General features: G+C 44.5%; 1 protein-coding gene across 1 annotated transcript in view; it reads right to left on the bottom strand.

Annotated features, from left to right (window-relative positions):
- Positions 1–4,445: 4,445 nt before the first annotated feature.
- Positions 4,446–19,930, bottom strand: part of LOXHD1 (lipoxygenase homology PLAT domains 1) — a 118,487-nt gene continuing 103,002 nt past the window's right edge. The window contains exons 36-39 of the mRNA XM_033011102.2: positions 10,051–10,221; positions 9,238–9,376; positions 7,649–7,810; positions 4,446–5,107 (exon numbers count right to left, since the gene is read on the bottom strand). Coding sequence (XP_032866993.2) covers positions 4,627–5,107; positions 7,649–7,810; positions 9,238–9,376; positions 10,051–10,221 — 953 coding nt within the window. The 3' untranslated portion in view covers positions 4,446–4,626. The remainder of the gene's footprint in view (positions 5,108–7,648; positions 7,811–9,237; positions 9,377–10,050; positions 10,222–19,930) is intronic.

Here is a 19,930-nt window from a genome sequence, read left to right as displayed (position 1 = left end):
AAGTATTCTTCCCAGCTGATTTGCAGAGGCTGTTGGTGTTTGAGCTCCATGGTGGAGGTGAGATGAGGCTTTCCATGCTGGGCACACCACCACGTGTGATGTCCTGTGGCACCAGTTTTGTGATTAGGCACCAAAATCACTTTCTAGAACTAGACTGGAAATTGCCTGTTAAAGAGAAATTTCTCTTTTAAACACAACCCACGGTGCCTGTATGATATTTCTAGCAAGTCCTGCAGAGATACTGACAGGTCCTTCATCCTCCCAGTGGAGAAGCATCTCTCTCCCTGTGGGTCTCCTGTTTAATAACTAAGGAAAGACAAACTTATTGAAAGAAAAAAAAAGATCCTCCAAACTAATACAGATATACTTGAGGGTATTTTCAATGCTTTTGTAACCCGTAGGAGAATTCAATGGGCCATGCACCTAACTTTACCGCCTGCACAGCTCATTTCATAGATCCTCTTGCACTTTTATTTTTTCCCACAATGAAGAGTGCCAGTCTTTGCTCCTGCCCAGTCAGGATTCAGCTGCTCCTCCTCATGCATTTCATGTAGAAAGGCTGAGACCAGTCTCTGGCTTTGACTATGTGATTAGACTAAATAAGCATTGGAGACAGGCAGCCGCTGATCATAGAGATTTGGTTCCCATCGCCAAAGGGAATTGCTGGCTCCTCCAGCATCCAGCCGAGGCTGCATAAGGGATGCGCCATATTCAGGCAATACAAAGCTCCCATTATAGGAAGCTTTCACAAATTCAGAAAACGGGTTAAAAATGATCTGCTGGTCCAGCTGGGGAGAATCTCGGTTGCCCGCTGAGATCTTGCTGATGTCCTTCGAACGGCCGCGGTGCTGAGAGAGCTGCTCGAGGTGGCCGTCGGTTTGGCTTCAGAGCTGCCGCAGCAAACGCGCCGCCGCGATCTGATCACAGCCCTGCCGAGCGCGGCGAGCGGTGAACGGTGGCTGTGCCGGGCAGGGAGAGGGGCTGTGCCCACCGAGCTGTAACGGCACGGGCCGAGATGCAGCGTCTTCATTCACCGCAAGCATCTGCTCTCCCAGCAGCCGACCAGGGTCAGGAAGCTCAGCCCTTATTTGTGTTTTTTAGTACCTAAATCCTCAGCTGCCCCACAGGTTGCAGCTCAGAGCTGTACGCTGCCATCAGTAAATGTAACTTTTCTTTTGGTTGTTTTTTTAAGTGGAGATATTTTTCTGTGTCAGAATGGACCTCTACCCATACAGATGGGGGAGGGGAGACTATAAGATGGATACTTCACAGTCCTCAGGTATTCTGCCTTCATGCACGTAAAGTTGGTGTAGGTATATGATGCTTTCAAAAACATTTCACAACATTTTCATAGAGATTTTAAAATTATTCTGTCTTGCAGAAAGAGACAACCAGTATCCCTTAGTATCCAACGCAGAAAAGCATTCCTTGGTTATACTGTTTTTCACTGGAAGTACCCAAGTGCTTTTGTAAACACAGCACTTCATTGAGCTCCCAAAATGTTGGGGACGACAGAGACGATGGGATTCCCTGGTTTTGCAGACACCTGCTGACTGCTACCACCCTTGTCCTTTGCTATTGCTTCTCATGTACATTCATGTTTTCTGGATGAAGGCATATCCATTAAAATCCCACCAATTAAGAAATAAAGAGAAGAAAAAAAAAAGGTAGAGGGTGTCAGGGGGAGCAGTAGCTGTGTATTTGCATAACATGTGGCTCTAGGGTGCTCTGCCCCAGCAGACAGAGATTGCCTAAGCCCTGCAAAAGGCACAGAGCTAGGCCAACTTTAGCTTTTTTCCTCCCCAGTTCTCTACTTGTCCGAGAACATGTTGGTTTTATCAGCTTAATGCAAATCCAGCCCTCTGAAAAACGCTACTTCTGCCTTACTACTTTTGTAGTATTAGTTATTGCAGCAACGGAATGACTCCCCAGAGCCAGGGTGGAGTTGAATTTTGCACAAACAAGGGGCCTTTTTGAACTATTTAGAAGAAAAAAGCAGAGTTTTTTCATGCTTTGCCAAGGTTGCCTTTCTGGGAGGCAGTGAGGTTGATGACCCTGTAGCAACAAACTCCCCCTCAGCCCTTTTTAGGGCAGCATTGCCTGGAGGTCAGCACAGCTTTTGTGTTGAACATGCCTCTCCAGGGTTGGCAAGCGATTTTGATGGCAACCCAGGTATCTGAAATCCCATTTCTCACCTACGCAGTGACGTGGTGACCCTGAAGATGTTAATTCCTGCTTCATCAGGACCCCAATCCATGGCTGTAGCTACTTGCTATGTGTGACTATTTCCAGATGTGAGCACATCTCACGCGTAAGGTAAAGATTTATCTTTCCTCCTTGCCCCATGGAGTGACGGTGTGTGGACCAGGAGCTGCCTCACTGCTCCCAGGGGCTGGAAGCTTGGAGCAGTGCAGGTCCCACGTGTGTCACAGTGAATTTGCTCAGGGGCTGGCAGGGATTAAACTGCTGCGATGCAGCAATGCTGTCAAACCAGCATCTCTGGCAAATCTGCAGCAAGTGGGTGCTGACTGGAGCCAGCTGGAAACGCTGGGACTAGAGCATTCTAACGGGAAAAACTCCTATTTCACTGCAGCATACATTTGCCTGAAAATGGGACAAATCTATTGACAGGGAGGGTTTTTTCATAGCTCTGGTAGACTGGGGTGGGAGGGAAAGCAGAAAGATCAAAAGCCTGACCCTTTTTTTTTATTTCAAAACACCCACTGGGGAACTGCTGCTTTGCAAGGACACTGCATAAGCGCAGCAAAAGCAAATGCTCCAGACTTTGCTTGTGGGCTCTCCTGTCTGGAGAGCAGGGTCCCAGGGATGCAACATGCCTGATGGCATGATCATGGCACCCACTTCATCCCTCCTGAGGTCTGCTCTACTCCTCCTTTGAGCTCCCAGCCCCCGGCTCTGTCCTTGCTCAGAGCTTGGTAGCCCCAGTCTGCAGTGAGGAGGGAGAACACAGCCACTGAAGGCTGCTATTATTACTCCCATCAGTGAGTAGCTGATCATTGATGAGGTTGATTACTGGGCTCATTTAAGCAACTTGCTCCACTTCAAAACCATCAGTTACCATAAAGGTTTCTAAAATGAATTAGTCTGAGCTATTATTTGTGAGCTGGCACAGACAGCCCTGAATAAGCTCCAGTCTCTTCAGTGGTGTCTGCCGCGGAAAATAAAGATGCAATACTTCCCTGGCTGGGCTTTGGTGGGATGCAGCAGCTTTCAAATATCCAAGAGCAATCAACAGCACCTGCAATATGCCCCTAACTCCTGTCTCAGCATCACTAGCCTTTGCTGGGGCCTCCTTTGCCCATGACCAGGCAGAGATTCAGCAGTGGGACAGCCTGGCCCCTGCCTTTTGGCCAGGAACATCCAGGTCAAGTCCCAGCAGAAATATCCTCCCCAACACAGGGATTGATGGGGGTGGGTGGGCTCAGTGAGTTTAACCCACCCTTGACCCATCTGATCCCCATTTGCACAAAATGCTTTTTTAAAAACAGGTTCTGGGAGAGGGAATGATCTCTCCTAGGACATGGGTAGGCCAAGAGGAAGGTCTTCTTCTTATGGTGGCTCAGACACCACCATTTTTCTCCTCCAAAGGATGTGTCCTGCTGCTTTGCTCCCTGGGGAGGGAGACAGGGCTCCAGAAGTAATGATTTGTAAGCAGCTTTTATTGGTACCTGTAGAGAGGCAATTAGCTGGGAAGAGCTCATCTACAGGAGCACTGGACCTTATTGTGGCCAGGAAATCCCTTCTCCACCACAGAAAAAAATCAAAACAGCAAACTTTATTAAAAGAAAATGAATAGAATGAATGTCAACTGCTCTGAAACAGAGTTGTTATGCAGACCATATAGGGTAAAATAATCCTGAGGCAGCTTTGAATATAGTTAGCACAGATCCCTTGAAGTGGAATTAATTATTTGGTAGGTCTTTTGATCCGGTTGCTGCTACAGCTCTGGACAGACACAGAAAAATTCAGCCCAAGAGCTGGGTCTGACTTTGGGGGAAAGCCCACGGGTGGAAAACACCACCCAGATCCCACCTGTTGAGACCTGTCTGGGTGGATAAGGAGTCCCTCCCCACAATCCTGCAGAAAGCCCTGCTGTGCCCGTTGCTTTCCATGCAGTGCCTTCTGGAGATGTGCATTTGTGTGTACAGATATGCGGTGTTCACAGATGCCAGAAGTGGGAAAAACTGGGATCTCCAAGCTCAATTTTCTTAAATATATTGGCTCAATTCTCTTATCTTCTTTACTCAACTAAAAGGGGACCCCATCAGTGATGGAGGTCAGCAGGCTTTCCCAGCCCTGGCAGGGCAAAGCACTGAAAGCAGAAGATGTTATCTGAGCTATTAAAAGATGGTTTATGGCTCTGCTAGTTGTGGCTTTTAATCATAAATACATGAGAAATGTATTTCTTTCATTCACAATTTTATATGCACTTTAAAAAAAGCAGTATTACTTTTACAAAATGTTAACCCAGGAAGCACATCTTGCTACTAAAAATCTCTCAATATAAAACGCAGCGTTTTAAAAAGTAAAATGTAATATAAAATCATATAATGAGAAAAATGTATATGCAGAAGGGACCAAAACCCTCTTGCAGCCCTGCCCTCCTCAGTACCTAGGAAAAAGCTCCCTCCAGATTAACCCATCGCCCCGGTTTTCATCCAGCCACTTCCCGCAGGGAAATATGGTGGTCACACCAGTTGCCGAGTTGGTGATCTCCACCCGCTCCACCAGCCAGCCTGGTGCTAAACCGCTGTTGTCATGCTCAATCCGGACTTTTTTTAACTCCCCCATCTCCAGCGTTTCCAGGTAAAACCTATCAGTTTTGCCCCGCTCAAAGAGGTTCCTGAACTTCTGCTTCAGCGCCCGCTTTCCCGAGTCCCCGTTCACCCCGAAGATGGTGATGAACACGTTGGCGTCGGTCCCCGCACCTTTTTCAAAGCCTGTGACCACGATGGTCTCATATTTGACTGGCACCAAGCTCCGGGCTTTGCTGGCAAAGCTCTCGGTGACCTTGGCACACTCGAAGACTTTGTAGTCCCGTCTCTTGTAACGCAGAGGGATTTTCACATTGCACCTGAAGAAGTATCTGTCAAAGGAAAATTAACAGCATGTCAATGACATGAATGGCCACTTTACTGGGAAAATGTGACTGGGCATGCTACTAAATTGCCCATCATTAATTCTGCTTCAGTACTTTTCCCTAGATATGGTAGCACTAGAGTTTCTCTCTAGAAAGACAGCCCTGACTGAACATTCCAGCTGCAACTGGAAAACCCAACATCTCCCGAGGACAGCCACAGCCACCTTGCGTGTGGGAGGGTTGGTGTGGGGCACTTGTCACCGGTTTTGCCTGTGCAATGACATGCCCATTTACAGACCCTCCAAGGCAGGATGAACAATCAACCCCGCAGCTAACGCAGCCCTGGTCTGAGAGCAGGGAGATCAACAATTACCCTCACTGATGGCATGGTTAGGGTTGGGCTAGGAACTAGGAAAAAGGGAATGGGAAAGATGGGAGGAGGAGGAGGTTTAACTCCCCACCCTTTCCTCATCTAGATCATCCAGTCCTTCCTTAGCAGGCAAAAAAAGAAAAAGCACTAAGCACAGAAATGATAGGTACCAGATGCCGAAAGCCCTTGGCTCTGCAGTGCTGCCTCGGGTGATGTGCAGGGAGCACATAGCACATCCATAAATTACCACGTACCTGGCACCTGGCCAGAGGATGGAGCACTCTGCTTTTCACGATGTATTTCATTTCCACTGATGCAGATCATTTCCAAATGAGTTTTTTTCCCCCCTGCCCCGCCTTCATTAAACTGCAGCAGGTCCTCCTGGAGGGATTGTAGCTGGATGGCAGTGCGTGTGCGTAAAATAAACACCCAGAGGAAGGGTTACTGCAATTCCAGCAGTACTGTGCTTCTTAAGCAATTCCAACACTTTTGACCTTTTCCACAGCCAAAGTAAAGCACTCCTTTCTCTGGAAAGAAGCTTTGTAAATGAGAAATTCTGCTGGGAAAAAAAATTTTAGGCTCAGGGTCAGAAAAAATGAATGGGAGTGGGGTGGAGCGGTTGCCTGCTGCTGCAGGTTTATTTCCTGGGCTATGTAATGTCTCATGATCTGGAGTTATGATGGAGCGTGCCAGTCTTCACGAGGGGCAAGAAGACAGAAGATGACCTTTCTAGCCCTGAGATTTTCAAGAAAAAGCTTCTAAATACAGCCCTTTCACATACTAAGACCTACTACTAAAAGGCAAAAATTCCATAATTCAAAACTACAGCAATCTCATAACTTTTAATTTGGTCTTTGTCTTGACTGGGTGTGGTTTTTTGATGTTTAGGATCCGGAATACCTGAAGCGAGAACTTACTCTCACAGTACAATCTGCTCCAGCTGATAGTTTGCAGAGCAAACACTGCTGTGAAGTGCTGCACCTCCAGAGCTGGAGCCCTGCTTCGGTACAATGACAGGCTGCAGGCTTTACCTGTATCTCCTGGCTGCCCTCCTTGATTTAAAGCAACTTTAGAAATACTGGGCCTTTATGAGAAGATCTTTGGCCCCTTCAAAACACACTGTTTCAGCAGTTTCAACATGCTCCCAGTGAGTTCAGTGCACAGATTTGATTGCACAGCTGGCCATTAAGGATTCCAGGTTTTTCTCCACCAGGAGAAAAGAACATGTTTTAGTATGTAATTGACTGAGTTTTTGTTCAGCAAATATTATTGTGAATCTTCTGCTGGCTGATTAATTTGCTAGGAGAGACTCTTAGCTTCTAAAAAAAAACCCACAACCACTTCAAGGATTTTTTCTTAAACACTCAATTGTCTCAGCTGGAACAACCCCCTTATAGTTAAATTCTTTAGTAGCAATGGAAATACCATGGAGAAGAAAAGAAATCCACAATTAATATTGTGGATATTTTCTCTGAAGAGCAGTTTTTCTGGAAATGGTTGATCTCCTCTGGTTCTTGCATAGACCCTGTGCTATCTGCTCCTTGAGTAGTGAACATTACCCCTTCTAAAGATGGGGCTCAGACCAAAGCGTTTAGGACCTGACGTGCTCAGAGGTCTTCAGACACATTCATTTTTTTAACCATGGCAGATTTCAATCATATTCCAATCAGAGTAGCTAAGCTGCATGACTGAAACATTTCCAGTGGGCCTTTTGGACCATACCAGAAGGATCTCTCACCCAAACTGGTCTGAATCAGAGGTTCAGGTTTTGTCTTATTCTCAACATTTTTCTAGGACATTTTCTTTTTACTTAAAGGCTGGTCTGTGCAGAGCATCCCACAGACTCCTTAAATTTCAGTCAGTCTAAGTATTTTCCACAAGCTGAGACATTAATTTGTCATAGTTGAGAGATTCAACCGAGCCAACTTGTTTATAAACTTATCTGCACATGCAAATGCTGTCTCTAACAACTCAGAAATTGTACAGGCAAGTCAGGCAGGGATGCTCTGTACTTGACACACCAAACAGCTTGTCCTCAGCTTTCAGAAAGGGATTAAGTTTTGATAAGACTTTCTGCTATTGCTGAAGTCTGAAATGCTTCAGGAGGACGCATTCAGAGCTGCTCAGCTTCCCCATGGCCTCCTGGAGTGGCTCCTTGGAGAGGAGAAGGCACTTACTTGTTGCAAAGCTCCATCTCCGTTATGATAATCTCTTGGACATGCCAGAAGACATCAGCTTTTTCAGATGATTTCTTCCCATCTTTTGGGCAGTGACCAACACAGATGGCTGCAATACCACCAACGTTCTTCGAAGAAAACTGAAATGTGTCTGTTCCTCCCCTGCAGGAAACAAGGAGTAGTTTCAATTAGTATCCTGAAGGATGGCATCAACTTGTCTCATATGGACATTAAGTAATTTACACATGGCTATGTAAGATAGAAGATAAGTCTTCATTTAAAGTCATTTGATTTAACCTACAATCATTCAACACAAACTACAATTTCTATATTTAAGTTCTCTGATTAAGGATGACGCTTTAAATTGTTGTCACTGGGACTCTCCAGGATAAACTTGAGCTGTTTCACACACAAAATCAATTTGCCTCATTATAGATAAAGCTAAAGAATGACTAATTTCCCCTCCAGCACTTATTCATTCATCCTTGACAGATTCTGTATCTGTTATACATCTACTCACCATAACTGTTTTAAACTTGCTAGTTCAGCCACCATTCCTGAAGCACAGCTTGAAAACAGTTCAGAGAAACAATAGGTCTCTGTCAAACCCTTGGCTGGCTCCCTGTCATGTCCCCTGTGTATCTGCAAGGTTTATCTCCTTGGACTAGTTCTTATTCCAACCTGCCTCCAAGAATGTGACTAATGCTTTGGAGAACAGTGTCTTCAACTCCACTGTAGACACCATCAGCTTAAGGTCAGGAGGAAGCTCATCCTGATCTTTCATGTTTCACATGAAATCTCAGCCATTCATATTAAAATCCACATCAGCTGTAATTTCACCTTTCTTTACAGAGACACAAGAAAAACATTTCCTCCCTGCAAAGCAACAGAACATTGGCAGTGTCCATGACTTTGAAGAGGTTCTCATCTCCTAAGGGTGGGCTGTGTCCTTAAAAAAAGTAGAAAACCCATCTCACATCTGGTGTACTTTGGTCCCACATGGGAGAAGGAATCTGCCTCATGTTACACGGATGTGCCTCCAGCTTATCTGTACACAAGGCTGATATTCAGCTTTCCTCATGCAACAGTGATCTTTCAGCCTCACCCCTCCAGATTCATCTGGAAAGTCAAATCTGAACAGCTCTGACAACATTTAGCCTCCAACTATTTTTACTTTCTCTCTGATTCCTACTGCCAGTGAGATGCTGTAAAAGGAACTAAAACCACCTCCAGCTTCTTTCTGCTCCTCCCATGTCAAAAATACACAGCCTCCCTGGGGCTTGCCAGAAGCCTGTTTGTATGTAGTAATACAAAAGGATGGACACACACACACGCACTATCTACATTTCCTTTTACCAAATGCCTTTTTTTTTTTTATCATTTTGAAACATGCTCTGTGTCTGCCCATCAGAAAATAATTTTACATCTTCCTTTTACTCCATGTAAGAAGTCATTAGCCTTTTAGGAAGGGGGATGAGAGACACCATGGCACAAACACAGCTCTATAAGCCACCCTGGAGAAGAGGTGGCATTTAAGGAAGACACACAGCTGTGGGGAATTTCTCTTGCCCACCATCCTGTCTCACTACCTTTCAAATCTTCTTTTCTTGGTCGAGTTTTCCATAAGGAATTCTTTTGAGCGTCCCAGCTTTCCTTCTAAGATGATCCAGATGTTTTCCTTTGTTTCTGCATCCTCTCTGTCGCTTGTTACTGTGAGAATCTCATAGGCTTTAAAGCATAATTAACACACACGTTAAACAGAAAAGGAAGAGCAGATGGCGAGAAAGATCTCTTAATTTCACTGTCACTTTGCTTAAAAACTCTCTTCCTAATATTTATCACAGCACACAAGAAAACATTTGCAAAATAGGATGGAACCACACTGAAATCTGTGGGACTTTTGACTTCTGTGTGCCTGGGACTCAGTGGAATTAGGCAGAGAAGACCCAAGGCCATGGGATGTTAATCTCAGCCACCATGTTTAGCTGTGATGCTTGATCTAGTAGCCCAGAATGTGTTAAGGAGGAAGCTGGAGCAATGTAACTTACAAAGCCTTAGGGTTTGAACTTATTTTCCACATCGAAGACTCAAGCCTGTTATTTCTGATGAGACCATAACCGAGAGTCCTTATGGATTACTGCTGGATTTAACAGCTGCAGATGCGGCCTTCTTAAGTTTCAACCCAGAATGAGATCTTTTTCATTCTTATAAATCCCAATTTATTTCTTTCTTATCATAGCATTGCACTTTTTAACTAGAGTACCTTAAATAACCCAGTGCTTGAAACCTGCAAATACAAGTGCCTATTGCATGGGAAATCTTAGTGAAACATCTTGCAGGAAATGCGGTTCTATGGCCTCTGAGGTCCCTCAGCAAATACAACAAACCAACTCTAAACTTACTGGTCCGTTCCTTCAGTTCCAGGATATCATTATTGTCACAAGCCAGTTCTCTTATGAGCTGACCATCGTCTTCACTTTTAGCCAGCCAGCGATCACACTGGAAGCGAAATGTCTTGTCCATGGCAGAATCTGTCACCTCAATATATTCCAAGTGCCAACCTGGTGCAATTCCTAGTAAAACAACAGAATAAAAAAGATTTGGGTATCTTTTCATGCCTTGGGTAAGGGGGTGAGATACTTCTTCTTGGTAGCAGCCTTCTGGTGCTAGAAATTTTTAGTATTTGCTTCAGATAGTATCACCAGTGAATATTATGCTGTTTTGATACCAAAAGCAATGTCAGCTTGCTTAAGACCATAATCTAATCCCTCTTTCTAGAGTCCGGCAATGCTTTTGAAGGAGTTACTGGTTTTTGATCATATATAAGGGTGTTGGAGCATGGTCCTGGATAAGCTAGAATTCAAGGGGCCATTGCTTGTCCTTGCCCAGCACTTTGCATGAAATGGAGTTACTGCAATACCAGTAGCAGCAGCAGGGAGCAGACAGAGCTGGGGATGGCGGTGTCCTCTGTCAACATACCAACAGGGGAACTGTCCCAGGAAGAAGCACTAGTGTTCATTAGGGATGACAAGCCCTTACAAAGCCCCAGGGAAATCAGGGCCCTACAGAACTGCTTTTTAGAGCCAGAAGCATGAGATGTCTTGGAAATCAGTGGGTTTAGGGGCTAAAGTTAACAGAGCAGCTTCTGTCACAGATACAGCTGCTGATTCTTCCTTCTATTTTAAGGGCAACATGAAGACTTAAAGCCAAAACAAAGGTATGAGTTCATGTTCCACCTAACCTTCGCTCTTTCACCACACATATCTGTAGCTATTAAAACAGACATAGTGGTGTATGTATGGTTTGTGGTGGCTGTCCTGGGTTGAGTGAGTGGTGGAGTTTTTTGGTGGCAGGGGAGGGGGCTATCCAGGCGGCCCCTTGTGAGAAGCTTCTCGAAGCTCCCCCAGCTCCACGTCAGCTCCACTTCTGTTTGGGAAATTGAGCCAATCGGCTGCGCCTCTGTGATAACGTATTTAAGAAGGGACGTGGTGACGGGCAGTGGGACTTGTGAGGAGGAGTTGCTGCAGCTGCGTGAACACCAAGGTCAGTGGGGGAACGGAGGAAGAAAGGAGGGGGGAGGTGTGCCGGAGCAGAGACCCCCCTGTATCCTGTGGGGAGACGGCAGGGCGGCCCCCCCCTGCCACCCATGAAGATCTACAGTAGAGCAGACACTGATTTATGGCCTGTGACCTCCACCTGGTTGATCAAGGTGCTGTGCCCGAAGAAGGCCAGGGTCTCGTGGGAAAAGGCATCCCCACTGCTGTAACTCAGCGCTGGGAGGATTGCAGCATGCAGGGGAGTCCCACGCCAGAGCAGCTCGGGAAGGGCTGCAGCCGTGGGAGGGAATCCAGTCGGTGGAAGTTAGTGACCCGTGACGGAGCAGTGTGGGGAACGCTGCGGCCCATGGGAGGAACTCATGTTGGAGACAGTGTGTGGAGGACTGTCTCCTGTGAGAGGGGGACCACGATGGAGCAGGGGGAACAAGTTCCAGACACTCCCCTCACGGAAGTTAAGGGAAGTGGCAGCGCTGACTGCACCCCCCATTCCCTGCCCCTGCGCCACTGGGGGAGGAGGTAGAGATATCGGGAGCAGAGCTGAGCCCGGGAAGAAGGGAGGGGTGGGGGGAAGGTGTTCTCAAGGTGTGACAATGCTTCTCACTGTCCTACTCTGTTATGTGTTGTTAGTGTCTGTAATAAATGTATGTTCTTTTTTTCTTCCCCTAACGAGTCTGCCTTTTGCTCGTGATCATAAAGGGGAATTTTTCCCCATCCCAGTCCTATCTCGAACCCCAAGCCTGGCTCTCTGTCCCTTCTCATTGCCGGAGGGGAAGGGAGAGAGAACTGCTGAGTGGTGGTTGTCTGCCAACCAGGCCCAAACCACAACAGTGGCCCCTTCACATTTTGGGAGTGCTCGATGGACACAAGCTTTAGAGTTTAGTGTCTTTCTCTATGGCCTATATTACCTCCAGACCCTTCATATTTGGATTTGAAGGTCAGAAGTTAAATCACAATTTTCTCCTTTGGCCCTGTCAACTAGCACATACAAGGAAATTACTCATGCTATCCTGACTTTGCTAAGCAGCTTAGGTGAATTCACTAATGCTGTGGCTCTACATAAACATAGTGATGGATGGATGGATGCATGGATGGATGGATGGATGGATGGATGGATGGATGGATGGATGGATGGATGGATGGATGGATGGATAGACTAAAGTGATGGATGCTCCATCAGGGACCACCAAATCACCTAACTTTTGCCTTGGGGTCGTTTAAGGATTTGTAGCTCCCTTTTAGTTTTCTACTTTCTCTCTTTTTTTTTTTTTTTTTTTTTCTTCCCTCAGTGGAAAAGGAACTTAAAAATTAGGAAAAGGGCATTTGGGAACATTTTCCTGATTTCTTTGTTGAAATAGAAGAAGCCCTTGTTGAGCTTGGGGGGATGGGAAGTTCTGACAGTTCTATTTACAAATCCTGTTATTAGTCAGTCAAAGAAAGGTTATGTTCATGATGAGCGATCTCTGGTGATTTATTATTTACATCCAAGAGACATTAAACAGTTCTTGCTCTTCCAAGAACTCACTGCCATGTACCTACTTCCTTAGTTTGTAAATATTAATCCTCTTTAGCCCTGAAAAGGAAATGATGACACCTTTTTGAATTACATCAACAAGTTACCCTGCTCCTGTGGACAACAGTTCCTCCACACCATGTGTTTGCAGTTCTCTACCAGCCTCACAGTCATTCCTGTTTTGTACTTTGTCTTCCTGGACTTTCCTCAAGCTAGGAAATGATCCACTACAAAGCACAAACCTCAAAAAAAGGCACCACTTGCCCATAAATTTCTAAAGCATAGAACTGCAGAACCAATGTGGCTGACAGGGACCTCTGGAGAACATCTAGTTCAACCAACTGATTAGAGCAAGCTCAGATGAAGCAGGTTGCTCAGGGCTGTGTCTGGTCAGTTATTGAATATTTCCAAGGATGGAGACTCCACAACATCTCTGGGCAACCTGTGCCAGTGTTTGATTACCCATGCAGAGAAAAAACCTTTTTTTAAATGTTTAAATGGAATTTCCTGTATTTCAATTTGTGCTCTTTGCCTCTTGTCCTTTCACTGAGCACTGGTGAGAAAAGCCTGGCTCCACCTTCTATATTTCCCCTTCAGATACTTGTACACATTGATAAAATCGCTCCGAGCCTTGTCTTCTCTAAGTTGAATAGTCCCAGCTCTCTCAGACTCTCATACAACAGATGCTAATTCTTTAGCCATCTTTGTGGCCCTTCACTGGACTCTGTCCAGTATGTCCTTGTCTCTGGACTGGGAGGACAGCGCCGTGTGCCAGCGACAAGCCCTGTGCAAATACCACAGGTGGAGGCAGGGGACTTGGATGTTCTACCCAAGACCTCCTCCAGGTTGCAGCAGCAGGTCAGAGGTACTGAGTGGGGCTTTGGGGGTGGGCTGGCATGCAGTACCCTCACAGACCCTCACCAGTTTGCTGTCTCTTGGGCAGATCTTATCACATTCCCCAAGGTTCCGACCGTGCTCTAACTGGAGCAACTTGCTCCTTGCGGTTGTTTGGAAATTTATTCTAAACCTGTTGGCAGTATCAGCCGTTAATCTTTTTGGCAGGCTCATTTCCATTTAAGTTCAATGAACATCTCTGCAGCATATTCAGAAGACTGCTTCGTTTCCATCAAAACTTTAGTTAAAACAGTACGGGATGAAAGAGATAAAAACATCCCACTCTTCTCCAACAAGAGATATCAATGACTGCAGACTGGAATAGAATAAATTGGTGATCTTAGTCCTGTTGACAGCAGTGCATAGCACAGCTAGGACAGGATCAGTGCTCAGCAGCAGTATCAGAAAAGAGACTGACTGAGAGGCACATTCCCTCCTCCCTCTTCTCCAGTCTGGTCCCAGCAGCTGCTCACCAAGAGAGCTGCAACAAAAACCTGCTCTTTTATCACAGGGAGTTGAGGGCAAAGTAAGGACAAAGTGCAGCTTTTCCTGGTGTTCCATGCAAAATACACACTTATCAGCTCTGGGTTATTTAAAGAGCAAGCTCTGGACTCTTTCAGGGGATCAACACTGAAAACCAAACATCAGCAGGGTGTCCCTTAAAGCAAGGGTGCTCAAAACAAGGGTGCCTCAAATCAAGGACCTGGCTGGTCACTCTTAGAAAAATGGTGCTACTGCCCCAAAGTATCTTTCTGTCTGCTTTAAAGAAAAAATACTTCTCTTCTCTCTCACTAGAATTGATCTTTTCTTTTTCTTGTTTTCCTTCCTGACGGTTAGCAACTTAAATTAGATTAGGAGACCTGGAAGCTGTAAAACTATCCTGTGTTGCTTTTCATGTCTTGAGAGAGATAATTCCCCCCAGGTGAATGTTGTACTGGCTATGTCCAGAGCAGCACATCTTCCCACGCTGTCCATGTCCCCCCAGTGCCATGAGTGGTGTCACATCAAACATTTCACTGCCACATCACTAAACTCCATTTAAAAGCTGATATGGAAATGGAAGGATTGATTCAGGGCTGGAGAAAACTATTCTGCTTTATCAGACAAAGTATTGTTTTTCTCTTGTTTCAGGCTTGGAAAAGATACATTCAATTTATTTTCACATTGATCTGGAAAAAAATGCAAAGTCCAGTAATGCGTACAGTCTAAATGTAAGACTTTCCTTCTGCTGAGCTGGCTCTGTGTGCTGGGGAGCACATGAGTGGAAGGAGAAGAAACTGTTTGCAGAACCACTTTTCAGGTCATGAAATCCTGGTTTCAGAATATTACCCTGTTTACACCTTCTGTTCTGTTCTGCTTTTGCAGAGCAATGGGCTCACAGAGATTACAGCACCTAAGAAACAACAGGAAAGGAAACTACATCCCACATGGATGTAAACCCACAGGCATCAGATCCTCAGCACAATCTGGTTTATGAAGTGGGCATCAGTGAAAGGTGAAAGAGTGAAGAAGAGGAGCCAGAAAAGTGGTGTGGATGTAGCAGGGTGGAAGGAATTTACTAAGTCCTGTCTACTGCTCACACAGCCTGGCCGTGCAGGAGAAACTGGAGGATCCCTGTAGCGATGGCTCATTGGCCTTTTCCCTGGATACTGCTGGATGGTGGATCTTGACCCACTATGAAAGCCAGAGCTGCTCCGTCACTCGGCCTTCAATGCTTGCAGAAGAGCCAGAGCACATCTGTTTGTATCCTGTTGGCACCTTGACCAACAGTACCAAAGGAACAAGGGCTCAGGAACAAATCAACTGCACAGATGTCTTGGAGAAACACCGTGGGCTTTTCTGCAGTGACCCCAGTACAAACCAGGAGCACTACCTCTGTCTCCATTACTGCTTTGGGGCTGCAAGGAATAAATAGCACGTATCTGAGTGCTTCCTGCTTGATTTTGCAGGTCTCAGTCTTTAAAATAGTCTGGCCACCACTGTGCCTTTGTGGAAGATCCCCTATCATTATAACAAGTATTCAGTGTTTGTAACAAAAGGTACTTCACTCCAGGCTGGTTTTGCTGAATCCCCAGCAGCAAACCTGCCCTAATAAAACCCGTGGCTGTGACACATAGGCTCCTTAATGGTCCACAGCTGGAAGTGACATTTTCAATAGCATGCAAAACATTTCAAATATAATTAGAGGAGGAGAAGAGCTTTGGGGAAAACAGAATCACTTTGCTTGCTTGACTCTGGCAGTTGTATAATTCAGTGTCATGTAGGCAAATGTATTCTCTTCCCTAAGTGTCCTTATCCAAAAGAGCAGTTTTTTGTCTCATTTATCCTCCTTTTCAAAAGAGCCCAAGCTGACAACTGAGTGATGCTGGACAATGTCCCTCTGCCTATGTTTGCAAGGTCTTCGCAGGACCATCTTGTCTTTTTGCCAGGCAAGACTAAAAGTCTGTGCTTTCCTGGCATTAGACAGACAGGTTGGATGTAACCCCCTTGTCACGCATTTCTGCAGTGATTAGTGCAATTGAGTCTGACTTTGGAGGTAGTAGATGTAAAAGAGATAATGACGTTACTGCTTCATTTAACTAAAATCCCAACTTGCGGTATCAGAAGTTTCTTTTGGTCCTCTTGGGAAAAGCCAGCACTTGCCCCAGCCTATATTCATCCCTAAAATACTAAGCTATTCTGACACACATAGAAAAATTGGAGGATGGGAGAAAAAGAGTGAGAATGAGCCAAGTCTGGTGGGTTCACAACTCATCAGGCACCTGGTCCCTGACCTTGCTTTAGTGAATATTAACTATTCCTTGAAAAGTGAGATGTGGTGGGATCAACTCTGTGCTAGTAGAACTACATCCAGGCTTGGACACACAAATGTCCGTGGAGGTTAAACTACCTTCACTCTTTGCAGGCTTATTCATTGACTTTCCTCTCCATCCATTGTCTATATGTAGCACATCTTTGGTTTGCTTTTGAAAGCAGTTGATGTCTGATCAAGGATAATAGTTGTCATTACTGGTGCTTACATTTCCATAAGAGTAAAAGAAAAATCCTGCTTGCGACATTGACTGCTCAGGGGCCAGTGAAGAATTGCTGCTGGCCAGCCTTTCACAACCATCAACCAGTGCTGCTCAGCTCCATAATTACATTTTTTTTTTTTCTTTTCACATATTCCAAAACATAAAGTAATGACCATTCCAAAGACCAGTCATCAGCCTTGTGTTCTCTGACATTATTTATCCCCTGCCTGGTTAGATGACCATCCATCCCTAAACTCCACCATATGGGATATCACCCAGAAAGTAGTGGGAGCTTTGATAGCAGCATCAGATCACTAGAAATGGAGTGTTAATTGTGAGGTGTTAAAATTATAGCATCTAGTTTTGCATCAGTACATCTCAAAACACTTCAAGAAGGTGAATAATTTTTATCCCTAATTTGCATAATTGAAAATGAGGTACAGGGATGTGATTTACGCAAGGTCATTCAGCAAGCCAGCGGCAGAATAAAAATAGATCCATTTTGTATATCTCTCCTTTAGGATCATGTTAGTTCACACCACAACATTTCTCATCAGAACAGACAGGCAATGGAAAAACCTCTCACAACCTTTGACAAAGCAAAAGCTTAACACTTGGGACAGTTTTAGAAAATAGGTCCCCTGCCCCCCCTTCTCTGTTTATGCAACTTGTTCAGTCCAGGATTTGACTCAGGTCAAAACTACCCATAAATTACTCTCAGACAAAAAAATCCCCACATCTTACAGATAAACTACTCCAGTGCAAAACCACTTAGCAGCTCAGAGTGAAGATATAGCAGTTTATTGGATGATATTCTTTCAATTGAAGCATATTTTGTGTTTTATTGAGGCATACTTGATGCAAAAGCATTTAACAAGGATGTAGGATAATTTGTCCCCAAGAGGAGCAAAGGAAGCTTGTAGAAAAGAGAAGGTTTTACAGAATTGATAATTCTACAGCTATATCTGGCCTTTTGGGCTCTTTCTGCTCAGTAGCAAAGGGTTCTGCAGTTACAGGAGATTGGGAAGAAATTAATGATTGCGCAAAGTCACCACTGACGTCTTTACCTTCCCTCCAAGTCTGCTGTTTCATTTGCTCACAACTTTTTTTTTTGTTGTTGTTGTTAACTTTATGTCAACTCTAGACTGTGAGATCTTTGCAGTGTCTTCTGATTGTGCTGTCATGCCTGTAGCACATCTTTGTGATAGGATTGTTGAGTATAAGTAAAAAATCTACCACTGAATAGAGAAGAAGGTGCATGGCATGTGAAAAGGGTTCTGTGGGTCGGTGCTGGTGTCTCTCAAGGGGTTGAAGCCAGATTTGGGCAACTCAAGGGACTAAGGAGCCATGGCATGGTTGCTGGTGTGCTACACAGCTCTGCAGCTTGCATGCCCATTTGTGTCTCGTCTAAGGTGTTGACTTCAATCCATTGAGAAAGATGCAGGGGTTGACATTGTCTTCCTCTGTCCTGAGCCATCAACAAAACAGGGGGGAAGATGGGCTCTCCTCTCATTGGGCAGTTTTACACATCAATTTATTTTCCTTTCAATTTTTATTTAAATCAGAAACTATTCAACAAACCTGCCCCATGGATCAAAAGAGTTTATGAGGCAACAGTCAAGTAATGAGGGCTTGAAAAGCCCTTCTCAAGTCTGATAGCTAAGAAAATCCCTTCAAAGAGCTGAAAAGGCAGATCTTTAGGTTTCTTTTAATAATTTATGGCCAACAAGTGCCCAAAAATCTTGGAATAATGTCCATGAATTGCAGAAATGTATCTCTGGAAAAGTCACGTGAGTTCAAGGCCTGGGAAATTGAAGATCTGATCCAAGATATGGCTCCTTAAAAAGGTAGTTCCTTGAGAGAAAGAGAAGGAAAAACAAGGATGTACTAATGTTTTTGAGTTGGTTCCAGATCAAGAAAGAGGAATAAGAGTCTTTCTCTATTGGAAAAATCACCCAAAAGGAATCACTGGGGCAGTTAGGCTATTTAAAACTCAGTTAGACAATGTCATAGCAGTTAGTGTAATTGAGAGAAGGGCCCTGTTGAGGCAAAAAAGAAGTTGGGCTGAATAACCTTATTTACTTCTGTCTTTGCTCCTATAATAACACAGAGAAGTCTGGTTTATCCATAATTAGACTCTTCCTGGCTCCCCTTGGCTGACAGCAACTGAGATAATCAAGAATCTGAAATTAATGACTTCAGAAAGACTGCTTATCATATGGGTTCATATCTACTCAGACAGATGAGGGAGCTAAATCCAGATTTCCCATGTCTCCTTCTGCAAGGAGAAAAAGGCAACAACAACAACAAAACAAAAAAAAAAAGATTTTTCTAGGTACATAATTCCACGCCTGACATATTGAGAAACTTCTTTAAACCATTCTTCCAGAATGGTGATTTAGTCCTTAAACCAGTGAAAAAATTGAGGCCTATATTTAGAAAGCCAGCATTTCTACAGACCTACAGATACTGATCTTGCATAAATGTAGAAGTAAATGAACTGAGATATGAGAAAATACGCAGTGCCTATCTGAGATCAGGAGATAGGGAGTCTGGAAATGATTAAATTTGCTCAGGGAGTCTAAATATATTAGGTTGAACATCAGTATCTCAAAGTAAACAGGGGCAAGATGAAAAGACATGGAGAAAAACTTGAAACTAAATTTCATTCATAGCAATTCATTGTTGCCAGAATCTCACTGGTGAGCTCTAAACATCTAAAAAATCAGGAACAAGTTCCTTGAAATTGCAATTGTGAAGTCTCTAAACTGCCTGTTTTCAAATGAGCGCCAACTTCCTCTCTAATCAATTTTACTGAAGTCAGAGAAATTAGATGGGGGCTTCATTCCTCCTTTATATCTCATACACAGATGCCACTCAGCAGTTTTTGTGGGGAAAACAGCATTTAAAAGCATTAAAGTGGGACCATAAAATTGGCATGCTTTTCCAAAGGAGGCAAACACAGCATTTGCGATTTAAAGACCTTCTGATGGTCTTTGCCATTGCAATTACTGTCTCTTCAACTCTGAACACCCCACCACAGGCAAATTTCAGTGAAAAGATAAATAAAAGTGGGATGTGAACTGGGAGCAAAGCCAGTGCATCAAAATTTCACTGAGCGGGACAGATGGTGAGCTGGACTTCATGGTAAAGTATTTGCCCACCTTGGGTAAATCATTTAAATGTATTTTATCCTGAAATGGGGGGCAGGTTGGTTGACTGATTTCTGGGACCAGGTGATGTCTGAAAGAAAAAGACTTGTGATGGTTAGTTCCCTTAACTAGCCCGTAGGTACTAAAAGGTACCT

Source organism: Tyto alba, unplaced genomic scaffold (assembly GCF_018691265.1).
Source record: "Tyto alba isolate M040663 unplaced genomic scaffold, T.alba_DEE_v4.0 Super-Scaffold_42, whole genome shotgun sequence".
Lineage (NCBI taxonomy): Eukaryota > Metazoa > Chordata > Aves > Strigiformes > Tytonidae > Tyto > Tyto alba.
This window is presented reverse-complemented; position numbering and strand designations above follow the sequence as displayed.